Below are 15,608 nucleotides of genomic sequence, written 5' to 3'. Positions count from 1 at the left end.
CCCTTCCTGACACAACCCTCTGTATTTATCCGGGCTTGGGACCGGCACAATGAGACCCTGGCTTGGGCCCCCTCGTGGCTACATTTCAGCCATACATTTATCCTTACTCAAAATAGTATTATTTTATGTTTCTTTAGCCAGAGAGCCACTAATGAGGGCTAAAAGAGCCACATGTGACTCCAGAGCTGCAGGTTGCCGACCCCTGGTCTAACATTTTCACGGAAAAAGAAAAATACTCTCACAAAAATGAAAATATACAAACATCACAAGGATGCAAGGTCCAATTGGTACACCCACACTTTCAGAACTTATTGAAAACAATGGGAACAGCAGGTACCAAAATGGTTTAGTCTTGAAATGAAGTGATGCGTTTTTTTTTTTTTTAGCAGAAATTGGCCAGGATCAGCCCAACGTTAAGGATTTGTTATCAAGCGGTTGGTAAATAAATATTTGATACAGACCTACGCAGATCTCTTACAGTGTCCTAACATTCACCTCAAGGTTTCTATATAAAAACATGGAGGAAGAAGCAGCAAATGGTTTGTCTGGAAAGCAAAAACCATCAAAAATGTAACCCCCTTTTTTTTCTTAGTCTAAATCTGTTTCATGTCTCACTCAGCTTCCACGTGTAACACGGTCTGCAGCAAAGTCACGGCAGCTCACTGGAGTAATTTGCAACAGAGGAAAAAAACTGTGGACACAATAGTTGATTAGATTTCCAAGCTCAGGCTTTGATCTCACATTTCTGCATAAAGAGAACTTGCCAGACACAAATTTCTCCATACTCAGCGTTTCCCAGATTCCATCTGTGAGGTTGGATTTAAATAAATAACTTTACCACCCACTGATAATTAAAGGCAAAAACCTTGAGTCTCATGTTGTAAAATGACCCTCTTTTTCTCCTCTTCTCCAACAGTTGGTGTCCAACATCCTGATCTTCTGTTGCACCAACATCGTCGGGGTGTGCACCCATTACCCTGCTGAGGGCTCCCAGAGGCAGGCCTTCCAGGAGACCAGGGAATGCATTCAGGCCCGCCTCCACTCTCAGAGGGAAAACCAGCAGCAGGTAAACTTTTTTCATTTTATTGGTCGTAAAACAGAATTACCACTCACAAAATGAAAAGGAAAACAAATCATTCTGACATTCATAATGCGAAACTTTAAAATTGAGTTAAATCAACAAACGCTAAAAGATAATAATAATATAATATCATACATTTATGTATATAAAAGATAATTTACTTAAAGAACTACTCTATGGAAAAACTGTGTTTTTGGATTTAAACATGTTCTTGTAAGATTTTTCTGATGGTGGACATATAAATGTATTAATATTAAAAGTGATTTTCTGAGTATTTCTTTAGTGAATCAGAAACAGATGAAGTCATTTTTCTTCATCCATATTGGCATCTGTCTCAAAACTGTACAGTTTGATTGCTCCCATTTTGCTCACCATTTTTGTTGCACCATTAATGTTAGATTGGTGTTGTGAGGGGCTGTAAGCTAGTGGGAGAGAGTGTAAACAATGGGATGATGGGAAATTAGTGCAGGTTTACTCCACACCAACAGTCGAATAAATTCTTGACACTCTGCAGAAACTATGTTCAAGATTTTTTTTCAATTAGCTTTAATAATAAAGTAAAAATTGTGCAACAACTATTACCTAATAATAAAAATAGGTGATAATTGGTCATGTGAGAAAGTTTGATGACTTTAGCTTTAGTATCCTCAGAACATTTCTGATTTCATGGGATTCATATCTCCATTAAAAATTCTGACAAGTAAAGGATGACATTCTTTTAAAATTGTTGTAGCATGAAAATGATGAATATTCACGTGTGGACATCAAATTTTGGGTTGTAGTACTACAGTAGTTAGAAGATGTCGACGTCTCCTTTGATGGATGATGATGAGAGCTACTGCTGGGGCAGAAATTTGAGTGCATCTTATCTAAATCAAAGTATTATTCACATCTGTCGCCATACTTTTGAATGACTTACCGCGTGAATTAGTTTTTGTTTATTTGCACAATTGTGATTTAATGGAAACAGTGTAATTGGAAAACTTTGTTTTTTGGATACTTCTAGAATTTCGTTGAAGTTTTTCCTGTATGTGTAGTGGAAACACAGCTACTGTAAATTGCAGCACAATTGGAAAAGCAAAAACGAAAAATCATTTGAAATTACTGTGAACACCTGAGCATTATGGAAAATGAAGAAGTGCATGATGTTATTTAATAATCAACTACTCAAGAACATTCTGGAAATGTTTGGAAGCTACAAACTCTATTTTGTTAGTTTGTATGTACAGGCAGCACATTGTTGGGATGTTTCATTGTAATGTGTGCATTCAGAATGTGTGGAATGCATACATGTCTAGTTAACCTTCTCATCATGGTATAAAACAATAGCCACTTCCAATATAAAGTTGAATGCTCATAGTAAAACCTGATCTATACGTTAAAGACTTTTGCATCATTAAATCTGTACTTTTACAGTAAGGTATTATGTGAAAGAATTTAGAGTAACTTGCAGTAGTTATTGTACAGTAAAAATTACAGGGTTTCAGTGGTTAAACTGCTGCCAGGAAAATGCTGTAAATTTGAAGGAAAAAGTTTAACAGTGTACATTAAAAATGATCGGAGTGGAACTTTAAGAAATTATGATTCTACGCCTTTTTTAAGTGTGTAATGCATAGCATATTTTTTCATTTATTCATATTTATAATAATATTTGTAAGATGTAAATTTGGATAATGGGTTCTGATCCAATCTAACTTCATTTTTTTTACATTTGTTCGTTTGAGTGGAGTCCAGGAAGAAATCGATACACGCAGTAAAAATTAACCACTTGATTAAAAGCAAGAGAGAAAACAATGAGAGTAGATTACTTAACAACTGCTAACTAATTAAATCAGGATGCTGTCCAGACAGCAGCTTGTGAGCTTCAGTCATATTGATGAGAGCCGTTGAACAGCACACTTTTAGAGTACTACATGTTTTTAATCTCAAAAACGACAAGAAAAATAAATCACATTTTAATGTTAATTTTTTTTAAAACGAACAAAACAATCTGCAATATTTCTCTTCACGACAGCTCTCCTCCAGACGTGCTGCATCTCCTCCCACATCTTTCTTTCTTCGCATGCAGCTTTCCTTATAAATATTTTGCATAGCTTACTCTCTCCTCTCATTAACTCAATCACATGCACATTAAATTCATTTCCCTCCTCTTTCACTCAGGAGCGTCTCCTGCTTTCAGTACTTCCTCGCCACGTTGCCATGGAGATGAAAGATGACATTAACGCCAAGCAGGAGGACATGATGTTTCACAAGATCTACATCCAAAAGCATGACAACGTCAGGTAACATCAGAAAATCGTGAAGTGAAGCTGTGTGAGTCTGATGAAGCTCCTTTTCATCTCCTTCAACAGAGAGGACACATTTAGAATGAAGTTTTTCCACATAGAAATGCACATTTGTAAGCCTGTGTGTAAAGATTGATCAGAAGAATAGATTCCATGTTAGTTTTTAAAATAGTAAAGTTTTGAATTTTGCAGGTTGTGCACATATGCTGGAATGAACTGCTCAATCAAAATCTGTTTTTAAGTTATTGTAAGGTAATTATTTGAGATTTTTTGGCCTTTATTAACAACATTTTGCCCAAATCAACTTAAAAATCAGCTACAAAAAAACATCCAGATATCGAATTTTTAGATTCAATTTACATCACACAAGTTCATAAACTTAACTTTTTGTTTAACATTTAGGTCATTTAGGTCTTTAACTTGCCACTTTCAGCTATTTGAAGCTGCTGTCATAGGTTTAATGCTCACTCCAAATGAGAGCAAGTAAAGAAGTTGCCACAGAATTGAACATAAATGACAATTTAGTCCAGGTTAATGCTGAACACTGCAGCCCACTCACAGGCCGCCATGGAGGAGGAGGAGGATATGTTTCCATGACAACATGCTGCATGGTATTTTCCAAGAGTATTTTGCATACTGTGTAATGTGATTCATGATGTAATCTAAAAAAAAGACCTCAGAAGTGAATCAGCGATGCTATTTTAAAAAGTCTTTTGACAATAGAGGCTTTCCTTTAAACATTGAGTTAACTGAAAGACTTAAGTTAGACTTGTGCAGTTCGAAGTGAAATATTCCTATAGAAGGAATGTTTTTTTTTCCTGATTATTCCGTCTGATAAAGAGGATTTCAGGAGGAAAGGTGTAAATCTTAATTGTCAAATTGTCCTCTTTGCTTTGAATTAAAGCTGTTTTTGAATGTCTAAGAAAATCAGAACCTTTATTAAAAAAGGCTTAAAAGTTAGTTTATGACAAGGAAAAAAATCAGATCTGATCCAGCTGATTTTACAAGATTTTTAAAACATATTTTATGATTTTTTTTAAGAGGAGACCAATTACACAATGCGATCTGACAGCATCTTTTTTTTTTCCCCCAAAGGGGAATTCATTGGTTTATACATGAAAGAACCTTCCTTTAAATTGTGTTGGTGGATAGTAGGGGTGGGTGGATCAATCTGAGTATCAATACCAAGATGAAGTATCAATAATGACGTGATGTGATCAATACTTTTGTTGCAGTTTTTCAATACATAAAGTACTTAAATTTACTTTTGGAGTTCACACAGGGTCTAGCTGTCATCAGTGTTGCCAGATTGGGTGAAGAAAGCCTAGTTTGAGCAAAAAGCTGCTCAATTTGAGTGGAAAACGGCCCAATCTGGCAACGCTGTCCGTCACTGTAACAATTGTCATTGTAGTTTTACAATTATAACTGTTAACTCAACAAAAATGCAGATTCCTCAGTGGAAAAGAGAGGTCAACGGTTCTATAGTGCAGTAGAGGGCTGAACTTGACTGAATAAATACTTATACTACATTTTACAATATATGTGGGGGCTGGATATTGCTAATAACTTCCAGAATCTATTTGATTCGATTAACTAGGCAGGGCCTGTATCAATTAGATTCTGATTTTTGAAAATTCTTTCAATCCACTTAAATCAATTCAATTCAACTAAAGTTTGAGTTTACACAGCTTATACAATTAGAAACATTTGTTTAGAAATACACTGATAATCTGTTTTGAATATATTTCTGTTCATCTGATACAGTTCACATACTATGAAATTTAATAATGAAATCATGAGATTGTTAATAGCATACAGTACATGGTTTCTCAAAAGGAGAAACTCCAACAAAATGTTTGAATCATTAACATTGTAATCATTGGTCTGGCCACTAGGTGGAGCTCGGGCTATAGCAGTACACTTTTTTATTCAAGAAGAATAAGCAAAGTATGTGCAAAAAAATGTTCTTTAGACCCCAAATAATTACTTTAAAAAAATGTTTCCTTAAAAGAGTTTGGAAAATTCATACCTGTGAGTTTATAAAGCTGTTCATTCAGTCAGCAATGCATGTTTACATCAACCGAGCTTTAGCATTAGCCGTCCTATAGTAAATCCCATTAAACCTTAGCATCAAGCTAGCGGACTTTAGCTTCACATGTTATTTCGATCAATCAATCGATTTTATGAACCCAGCCCTAGTATATATCTTGACATATATCTATCAATAACACTTAATGAGTTGGAAAATAGGGTTTGGAGCTTCTGTAACTCTAAAAAGAATGTATTTTAAAATATGTGAATGGATATGGACATTGTCCATCTTTTATATATTGCTATAAATACAATATATGAATACGTTTATCATACTTAATGTATTGCTATATAAATTCTAGTAGTTTTCTGTATATTCTGTTTTTCTGTGTGCATGTTTACTCTAAAAGCAAATATTTCTCAGCTGTATTTTATACTGTAGCAATCTGCATTGAAGTTCATAATGAGAAAAACAAACTTTCTATCAGCTAAAATCACATTTTTTGCACAATATTTAACTTTCATGGCTGTTGATCTGAACTTTTCTTAACATTTTAATCAACTCTTAAAAAATGAACAGTAGCTCTTGCTTGTTTTGGCGGTCCAGCCTCCCGTTTTGGTTTTTCTCCAGACCCATTGATGCGGTGCGAGTCATTGTTGAAGGTTCTTTTTCAGTGTGGTTTTGTTTTGCCACTACAACTCTGACCCACAACCATTAAAAGCCTGCTCATGATGGAGGAAATAATTAAACTCTGTGTAACCCCATGGGACAGTTGTGGTTAGGGGATTGAGGTTATGTTTAGCACCACCTTATGGCCCGAGGACACACTACAGCCTGCTCTGCACAGTGTTGCTATGACTCACTGAGAGGACTTAAGTGTTTGCTTACAGTCCATGTGGGTTTCGGACTCTCAGGAAAACTGGATCAGTGTGAGACCCTTCAAAGTGATGAAAGCAAGACAGTGTGAGCAGCTGGACTTTGTAGAGGCCTTTAGCTGAGACAGTGGAAAAAAGTGCTGTGGAAGAAACTTATCACTTTAATCTGGTCCTCCCTCATGAGTTGGAACATCAAGTCACGTACTTCTGCTCCCAGACACGATGTTTTTAAACAGATTTTAACCTGAAGTGTCTTTTCCTGCAGGAATCTGCTATAAATGTTGTTGCATTAAGAAAGCAACAAAACAGTTTTTGCTGTTAGAGAGAACAAAAGCAGTTTGGTTTCTGTACGTTTTTATGCAGCACATTAGCAACACCCGCTGAGCTTGGCCGAGTTCTGCCTGTTGTTGTGAGTGTGCTGTAAACGGTGAGCCATGGTAACCAGGTGTGACTGAGCTTGTTGGGCAGCAGTCAGCGTCTTTCGGTAATTGGGACTCTGCTGAGAGGCAGAGAAACAAGACGAAAGGAACTGACAGCTCCCACTGCTGCAACTTAAGAGCCAGCGGACAAACGGAGTGAAGCAGAGATGTGGGGAGGTTGCTAGGAGTTTGGAGCTTGTTATTGATCTTCATTCACACATTCATACCCGCCTGGCTTCAGTCAAGAGGTCTGCAACCTTTCTAAATAGAACGTCCAAGGAAAAGTAAAAAAAAAAAAGAGTAAAATGGATTTTTCAATATCTATTTCCATAGAGACTATACAAAAAAATTAATACAAACGTAAAATTTAATTAGGTTTGTCTCAAAATAAATGTTCTTTATTTCTTACAATAATCAAGGAAACTTGCCTCACATTTATGGCATGAACTTTTCCTTTTTTATTGATTCTTAAAGTTGATTCCTAGTTGGAAAAACAGATTAATCTGCATCCTCACAAAAGCATGTTTATCTTTTCACAAGTTTTTCTTCTTCATATTTACCCTGTTAACATTTTTAAAAATGTATTTTACCTGCAATGCACAGTGTTTACAAAACTTCTGCACTGTAAACATGAAACATTGAATCAATTTACAAATGTTATGTCATTTGTTGCATTTAAAATTACTTTTCATCACATTCAAATTTTGTGCTGATGGCTTACTCAGCTTAAATCGTTGTTATTTGATCCAATGTTTCAGTTTTCACAGGGGGAGGAGTCCAATTGCTATCACACTGTAGTAAATCTCCCCAGGGTTCACTTGCAAGTTAATTCCTTAATGCCTTATTTTCACTGGAACTGTTGTTTTCCCCCTTGATACCTGCTCAATAATTAAATAATTAAAAAAAAGGAATTGTGAAGTTTTAAGGCATTTTCTCTTAAGTTTCACTACACTGGTGAATATAAAGTGGCAAATAAATGAAAATTTTGAGCTTAAATATGTGTACAACAAAGAGGTTGGACTTTGGAAAGGTTTTTTTATATATGTATATATATTATTACTGACAAAGTTTAAGAATGTTCTTAAAACATGTTCTTTAAGAATATTTTTGGGAAATTATTTTTACATTTAAGTGTCTTAAAGAAAACCAAGCTATTAAGTCTTAACCTTTATATATTTTTTCTCTTTTGCTGATATTCTGCCTTTTTTTATTAGCCTTGATAAAAATCCTTTCAGCAGTTACACAATTTGACTAACTGCTTTAGAGAGTTTAACTCTTTTACTGACTTTAAATGAGAATATCACCCAGTCGTCAGCTGGTAAAAATTCTTCTGTGCGTAAAAAGAGTTTAGTAACCCATTTGTGTTAATCCACTTAAGTGAAGTCCTGTGGCTTCAGGAATGAGGCAAAAATGTGTTCTGGGTAAGGAGCTTATGCAAGAGAGGTCAGGGGTGGATGTCTGATGCTGCTGGGCTGCCCTTTAAATGTAGAAGGAATCATCCCAAACAGTGACGCTAGCTTCTGTTGGTATGTAGGCCAGGAACGAGAGAAGTATAGAGTGAACATTACATAAACGAGAGGAACTGACCTTCAGAGCTTTTGGTCCGGCTGTTCTGGTTTAACCAAGAATAAGTTCTAACTGAGCAGCAAATGGATCTTTTTCACTTGGGTTCTCTTTATTTTATTCTCTGAGCAAACGGTAACACATATGGACCAACTAGAAGCAGACAGGAGACAATAGTTGTGGAGTACTATCTACAGCTATACTTCCATGCAGTCTCATTTTCTCTTTTTTAATACAAAGTATTTTATGTTGTTGGTTTAATTTTAAAAATACTCTTTTTTTTTGCTGAAATGATTGAAAACATGTTAATATATTAATTAGACTGTATTTCAACTAGAATAGTTAATTGAATGATTGAATAAAGCTAAATAATGTTCATTTTTTGTTGTGTTTTTAAAGAAATGTCTTTTCTGTTTTACTTTTTGTTTATTGTCAGTGGAGTTGCTAAGGTGAAAAAAGCAGAAAAGTGGAGAACAAAAAACCTCACAGGTGCCTCTAGTTTCTGGGAATGTCTGCATTGGAAAAAGGATGCTACAAGTGTGTTTAATTGTTGTAGCTGCCAAAGATGGATACTTCTTGGAAAAGCTGTGGTGCTGATGGATGGACTGCAGCTGGTGAGGACAAAGCTAGAGAAGCGGGGGGGTATCTGGCACTTTGATTTAGCTGAGAGGTGACTCGTTTAGGTGCAGCTGGGAAACAAAATTGCTGCCTTTTGTGCTTAATCTTTTGTCTCTGTTTTCAAATGAAGTTGTTTCTCTTTTAATTGTTTTTGTGAATGTTTATCCGAGGTTATCCTCTGGCTGGCAGCTGGGATGTCTTCCAGCTACAAAATGCTGATGAGAACAGCTCAGGGTTGGTTCAAAACAGCAGCAAATTCAGTCAGAAAATTTGCCAAATGTTCCACCTTAAAAGATTTGAGAGGTTTGTAATGTTCATCTTCAATTGTGAGAGACAAAAGAATCTAGGAACTTGCAAAAAACATTTTTTTTGTATATTGGTGCAGAAAATAAGTGTTAAGCTCCTACAAACAGTGAAGCATGGGGGTGGAAATATTATGCTTTGAAGCTGCTTTTCTCCAAAGGGGATAAGATGACTCATCCGTGTAAAGTATGGATGAATGAGACTGTATCCTTGTATAGTTGTATTTTTGTATTTTGAGGGAATAAGTGAACACTGAGATTTAAAAATGGTTGGACCTTCCATCATGACTAAAACACATCACCTAGAAAATAAAGGAGTGAACAGAATTTCATGGTTATGGAGCGGCCCAGGCAGTCTCTGGACGTCTAACTAATAGAGAATCTCTGGAGGGAGTCTGTGTTGCCCAGCAACAGCCCCAAATCACCCCAGCTTTAGAGAAGATCTGCATGGAAGAATGGACCAAAACAGCAGCTAGTGTGTAGAAAGTTGGTGAAGACCTACATGGTTAAAATATTTCCTGGATTTGTTTTTAACAATCTCTCTCATTTTTTAACAAAGCACATAACTAATAAAATGATTTAATTTGACACAAAAAAGGTAATTTTCTCCTAAAGTTGTGGGCTGCCACAACATTTCTATTTGAGTCAGTTTTTCCACAATCCTCCTGGAAAAGTCCAGCAGTTAAATGTGCTGTTAACAAGAAAACAAAAGTTACAACGTTAAAATTAACTGTTGTTAAAGTTTTACATGTTTTTTATGAAGTGTAAATCTACAATATATTGACATTTTATGATTTTGAATGAACATTTTGAAGTTTATTATTTGTCTTTTGTTTATTATTTAATATTAATGTTGATGGGTTTTTAATTTTTTTACTTGGTTAATAATCTCAATTCCAAGTTTAGATAAACTTTAACTTGCAGTTTTTTGACTGACAAACTTCACTGTCTTGCACTGTTTTTGCAGTTGAAATAAAAATATTTAACTTAAATTTCACCGATAGATTTGGGGATACTCTTAGTGTTGAGACACACAAAGGTTCTCGACGTGTTTCTCTATAATGGTTTGTACTTGTACTTTTCAAACTGAATTATTTAATAAAGAGCCTATTGATCCAGAACTGACCTGAAGCCAAATACTGGCCCAGATTTTAGTCTTTCATCTTTTCTAAGAAACTGTAAATACAATACTAAACCCTTTTATTTGCAAGTTGTCATCAGGTCAGAACATTTTACATAATTGTACTTAAAAAAGTAAAATGTCTCTCCTTCAGGCTGATTTAAACAAAGAAAAATGTCAAATTTTTACTTTGTGGGACTTAATATTATAGATAAGGATTTTCACTGAACTTGTTAATAACCTGCGACTGACACTAAAGCAGAGAAGCTAATACAGTTTAATTTTGGACCTTAGTTCTAGTCGTATATTATTACAAAATATCTGATTTATGTCCTGTAATATTTGCATTTTTAACCTTTTTTTCTATTTTAGATATATCTACTTAAAAACAGAAACATTTTTTTTTCAAACTGCAATGTTTTCGTGACTTATTCTCGTTGAATTCCTCGCTGGTCATCCCTTCTTCCACCCAAGAAGACAGAATTGTTTCTGAACATGCCAGATTGGTGTCTGGTTTCTCTGGACCTCCCATGCAACAGTTCACAGAAAAGCAATCAATTATTCTCAGAAATGTGTTCCCAGACGAGGGGACATTTAATCCTTTTTATCTCTGGACCCAAATTGGGTACATTTAAACATCTAAGGCTCGGGTTCACTTGAACACTTTAGTGCTCTTGACATGTTTGCAAAAGGGGCAAATGCTGCGAACTCCCCAAACACTACGGCAACTTTTAATACTGGGACATGCAGAGCAGACATGCTATCCAAACAAAAGCTGTTCTCGATGCTTTGTTTAACATGTAACACGGCTTGAGATCCACGTGAAGTCTGTAGTTGTAAAAAGTTTTTTCTTTTGTCTACTAGAAGTAATGCAACAAGGAAAATTACTTACAAAATCGTTGCCAGTGAATTAGAGGAAATGAATTATTCGAGTTTTGGGGGCAAAAAAAATACTTCTTTAGAATAAAACAATGCTACCCTAAGATGCACTCAAAAGTCTTAATTTCTTTTTAAAAATGACAGTGCTCCTTTCATTTTAAAGCCCCTAATGTATGGATTAACTGTGTTTACTGATGTCGAAGCGATTTTGAGAGGCACACAACACTCGGTCAAAATAGGTTTTTTTTATGAGTTCCAAACACTGTCTGCATCGACGGGCATTTAAGCCTCCACTTTCAGTGAAAAGTCTATGCAAACACACATAGAAAATTCTACTTCATGGCGTTTGCATAAACTTTTCATAGAAAGTTGTCGTTTAAATGCCCATTGATGCAGCTGGTGTGTGTTACTGTTCACCATTATTATCAAAAATACACAAACGCAGCTAATATGTAGCAGTGTCAGACTGTATTTTATTTTATTTTTTTACATTACTAGCAAGGTTGGGAGTTAGCGAAGTCTCCGAAAAGTTTGTTTTACCAATTTCAGTCCAATATTTTGTGTTGCAACCTAAGTTGCAGGTATTGGGAATTCGCTAACACAGCTAACGTGGCTAACGCTTTAAATGTAGCTAACGTGTAGCATGTTACAGACAAGTTCCAGAATACTGTGAAGTTAATAAAGTCTGACTGATGGACTTATCGCTGACTCTTGCTTAATGTGCCTTATAGTTTGGTGTGCTTTATATTTGACATAATTTAAAAAATGATTGTGCACCTTATAATCCAATGTGCTCTAGAGTGCAGAACTCTGAAATCATGTGTAAAATTATAGAAATTTAAAGAATTTAATACTCAAAAATTCAAAGAATATTGAAAAATACATTAATCCAACAAAGTGTTTTTGGTCTGTGTAACTGTAAAGGCTAACATGGCTTAAAAAAATCAAATAAGAAATTATTTAAAGAAAGAGTGAAAGAATAAATTAAGTTAAACGTTATGCTTTGAGAAACTAAAATCCAAACTCTACATGTTTGCTTTTCTTCTGATCAGTTAACAAGTTGAACATGAGAGTTTATGATGGTCTTGGTAGAACAAGACGACGACCAGGAGGATCTTCTTCCCTCTTACATGAGTATGGCGCCTCGTCTTAGGTCATCAATCTGAGCAAGTGACAGAAGTCTTCTTAGGACAGATTAAACCAAGACAGGGCAGTTTGGAAGCATGTATGACGTCAAGATCCTGGCAAAAGTTGAAAAGTTGATTGTTCTGTGCTTTTTTTTTGCTTGTTTTTCTCAGTGCCACAAAGAGTGAAGGTAGTAATGATGGAGTCCAAAATGTAACCTTCACATTCTAAATGATTCCAGGGAGAGAAGTGATACTACATTCTGGAAACCAAACACTAATATTTTAAAATCCCAGCAGATTTTATTAAGCATATTCTTAAAAAAAAAAAAAAAAGAAGAATGAATCTCCATGTTTTTTAGGCCCAAATCCATAAATGAAATGATGTAGCAGCATCTCAACTCCCTTCTACAGTTATTTTAAAAGCTAATATACAAAATGTTTTTTATTATTCTTTTGATCTTTTTTCTAAATATACAGTTTTTGAAATCAACTTTTATGTTATTCTCTGTACAGCTTACAGTTCAGTTTGAATAATTCTTATATATATAAAAAAATCAACTTTTGATAAGGGATTAGATTAATTGTGCATATTTGACCTTTGAAATGACCCAGAAAAGGACATCTTAGGTGAGTAGGTTCTTCAAACAACAACTGCTCCAGAGAAAGAAATATAATTATTAAGAAAATTTGAAAGCAAAATGTGTTTTTGTAGTGAAATGTTGATATTTTTCAGAGGTTTTTTAGAGGTTTCTCACAGGTGTTGTCTTTGTGCGCGATGGCGATCACCCTGCCCCTCACGGCTCAGACCATGAATGTTAAGGCCTCTACCTGTAAGCCCGGCTGCTTTGTCTTCTTCATTGAGAGACATAATTCAGCCCAGTGAGATCATCAGTCCTGCTGCTGTGTCAGGAGAGTAATGAAAAAGCCTCAATCACAGAAAAGACTTTTACTTTATTGGTTTGCGTCGACCCAACTCAATGTTTTTACTAGCAGCTATTACTCGCTGCTCCCCACACTGACATCATTAACACAAATGCTGTTTCAGGTATTGTTAAACACCAGATTTACGGGTGTTGTGTTACATTTACGCACGACTGCCCAAAGCAGATTTAATCCCAGTCTCACACCTTTCCTCTACATCAGTGTCTCACTCAGCAGTGTCTCCAAATTGACTTTTATGTCTATAACAAAAGTTGTGTTGAGAGAAAAACATTGTATTTGTCAGTCCTCTTATTTCTCTCCATTTCTTTTGTAAGGATTTGATGATTTTCTGTCTCCAAGGACAACAAATGGTAGAAAGCTGTGGTTTGATGGGGTTAAAAGTGGCTTTTCTGTGCTGTTATTTTTTCTCTCAACATCTAATGGGTTACTGTCAGTCTCTTTGAGCAGCTAATGGTTTACTGTTACCAAACATGTTGACGTCAATTTGCAGAAAGTTTTAGGCTATGTCTGAATTAACCTTGTATTTTATTATTTAAATCTATTAATCTATGAAAATACTCATTCAGGGGCTGCACAGTTGTGTAGTGGTTAGCACTCTTGCTTAACAGCAAGAAGTCCCTGGTTCAAATCCCATTTGGGTTCTTTCTGAGTAGAGTTGGAATGTTCTCCTTGGTGCATGAGGGCATGCCACCGTCCTCTCACAGTCTAAAGAACATCCTTTGGTTAATTGGAGATTCCTGATTACAAAAATTGAGTGAGTACGTGTTTGTGTGGCCTTACGACAGTCTGGCAATTTTTTTCAGGGTCCACTTTACCCAACAGAAGTGTGGATAGGCTCCAGCAACATGGTGACCCCAAAAGGGATTTTTCATGGATGGACTTCCTGTCATACTGGATATCTCCACTGCAGAATTAAAAAAGACATGTTGAACTTAATTTTTTGATCTTTAGTTTATTGAAGACATTCAAACTATTAGATACAAAAGAAATCTAGAATAATCTTACATTTCAGTAATAAAAAAGCAATGAGATAATCATATAAAAACTCTTTTCTCTTTTAGTCAAGTCCCTTTTACTTCATCAACACTTAGCAGATGTGTAGACACGAATATGGTACAAAAAAAAAGTCCCTGGCAGGACAAACATAAAAATAACATTTTTGAAGAACTTACACTAACCAGTTTAAGTTTGGAACATTGAACAGAATATGCAGATTTAAAGGTTTCTAGCTGATAAAAGTATTTGCTGTTAAGCACAACCCTATGATAAAGTTTCACTATGAAATATGTGAAGGAATGTTATTTTTTTTTACTCTTGAAGGTTTATTTGTCCCCAGGTGGTGCAGAGGACTGGTTTCTCTGACATCGCTTATCAATTCTAACCAACATAATTGATTTAATTCACTTGTGGAAAGCCAGTTAGAGGTCATCTTGTTGTTAGAAAACTGGCAGTCATGCTTGACCAGGCTGCACGCAAACATGCACACGGGTCACTCAACAGTTCTGATGATTCCTTTTTACACTTTTACATCCAAAGTTTGATCCATGCACGTTTTCACCGGCCTGAGGGCAGAACAGTGTTGGGTTGATGTAAACCTACGTAGTTCATTAAAAGCTGTGCAGTGAAAATGACTGACTCTCGTCTCTTTGTGTTTCTGCAGCATCCTGTTTGCAGACATCGAGGGCTTCACCAGCTTAGCATCGCAGTGCACCGCACAGGAGTTGGTGATGACTCTCAATGAACTCTTTGCCCGCTTTGACAAGCTGGCGGCGGTAAGAATACTCATACTCACGTGCACTAACTCCAATCATGATTATGTTTTCACGTTTCACAAAAATGATTCCCTTTGTCATTTTCCTGACGTTACTGTGCTAATTTCCTGTAAATTGTATTTGTGATGTTAAGTGAGGTGAACAAAGATATAGAGTGACACGCTTTTGTAAGACTAAACATGAGCTGTGACTCATAAAATGTGTTGTCCAGGATAATGGATAGAGTGCAGAGAACACTAAATGCTTGCAGTTCTCTTGCTTTTACCATCATTACGTGTTTTTTTAATGATGAAGCTGTACAAACATAATGTGTCCACATTGATGCACACTGTTCGCTGGTAATTGTTTTAAAGTACCCCTCTGTGCTGTTAATTTAATGTTAAAAAAGCAGAGGAGTGGAACATTTTTCAGGTCTAAAAGTCTCTTCTTGAGTTATTGAATTAGGTGTTCTGATAAAACCTGATCAAATTGTAAACCAAAGTCGAAGTACTCATAAATACCTGGAGTGAAAACTTACTTGAGAAGTAAAAACTCAGAAAAAAATAGAAATTAAAGCCGCAAGCGGCGTTGGATGGCCCGCAGTCGCTACCCGC

General features: G+C 35.7%; 1 protein-coding gene across 3 annotated transcripts in view; it reads left to right on the top strand.

Annotated features, from left to right (window-relative positions):
* The window catches only part of adcy5 (adenylate cyclase 5), a 78,246-nt gene that overhangs the window by 40,486 nt on the left and 22,152 nt on the right, over positions 1 to 15,608 (top strand). For all 3 annotated transcript variants that reach the window (XR_002920734.2, XM_024286219.2, XM_024286218.2), the window contains exons 2-4: positions 917 to 1,066; positions 3,242 to 3,363; positions 14,904 to 15,015. Coding sequence is in view for 2 of the 3 variants with exons in the window: in XM_024286219.2 (XP_024141987.1) it covers positions 917 to 1,066; positions 3,242 to 3,363; positions 14,904 to 15,015 (384 nt within the window). In the remaining variant the exon portion in view is untranslated. The remainder of the gene's footprint in view (positions 1 to 916; positions 1,067 to 3,241; positions 3,364 to 14,903; positions 15,016 to 15,608) is intronic.

Source organism: Oryzias melastigma, linkage group LG21 (assembly GCF_002922805.2).
Source record: "Oryzias melastigma strain HK-1 linkage group LG21, ASM292280v2, whole genome shotgun sequence".
Taxonomy (NCBI): Eukaryota; Metazoa; Chordata; class Actinopteri; order Beloniformes; family Adrianichthyidae; genus Oryzias; species Oryzias melastigma.
This window is presented reverse-complemented; position numbering and strand designations above follow the sequence as displayed.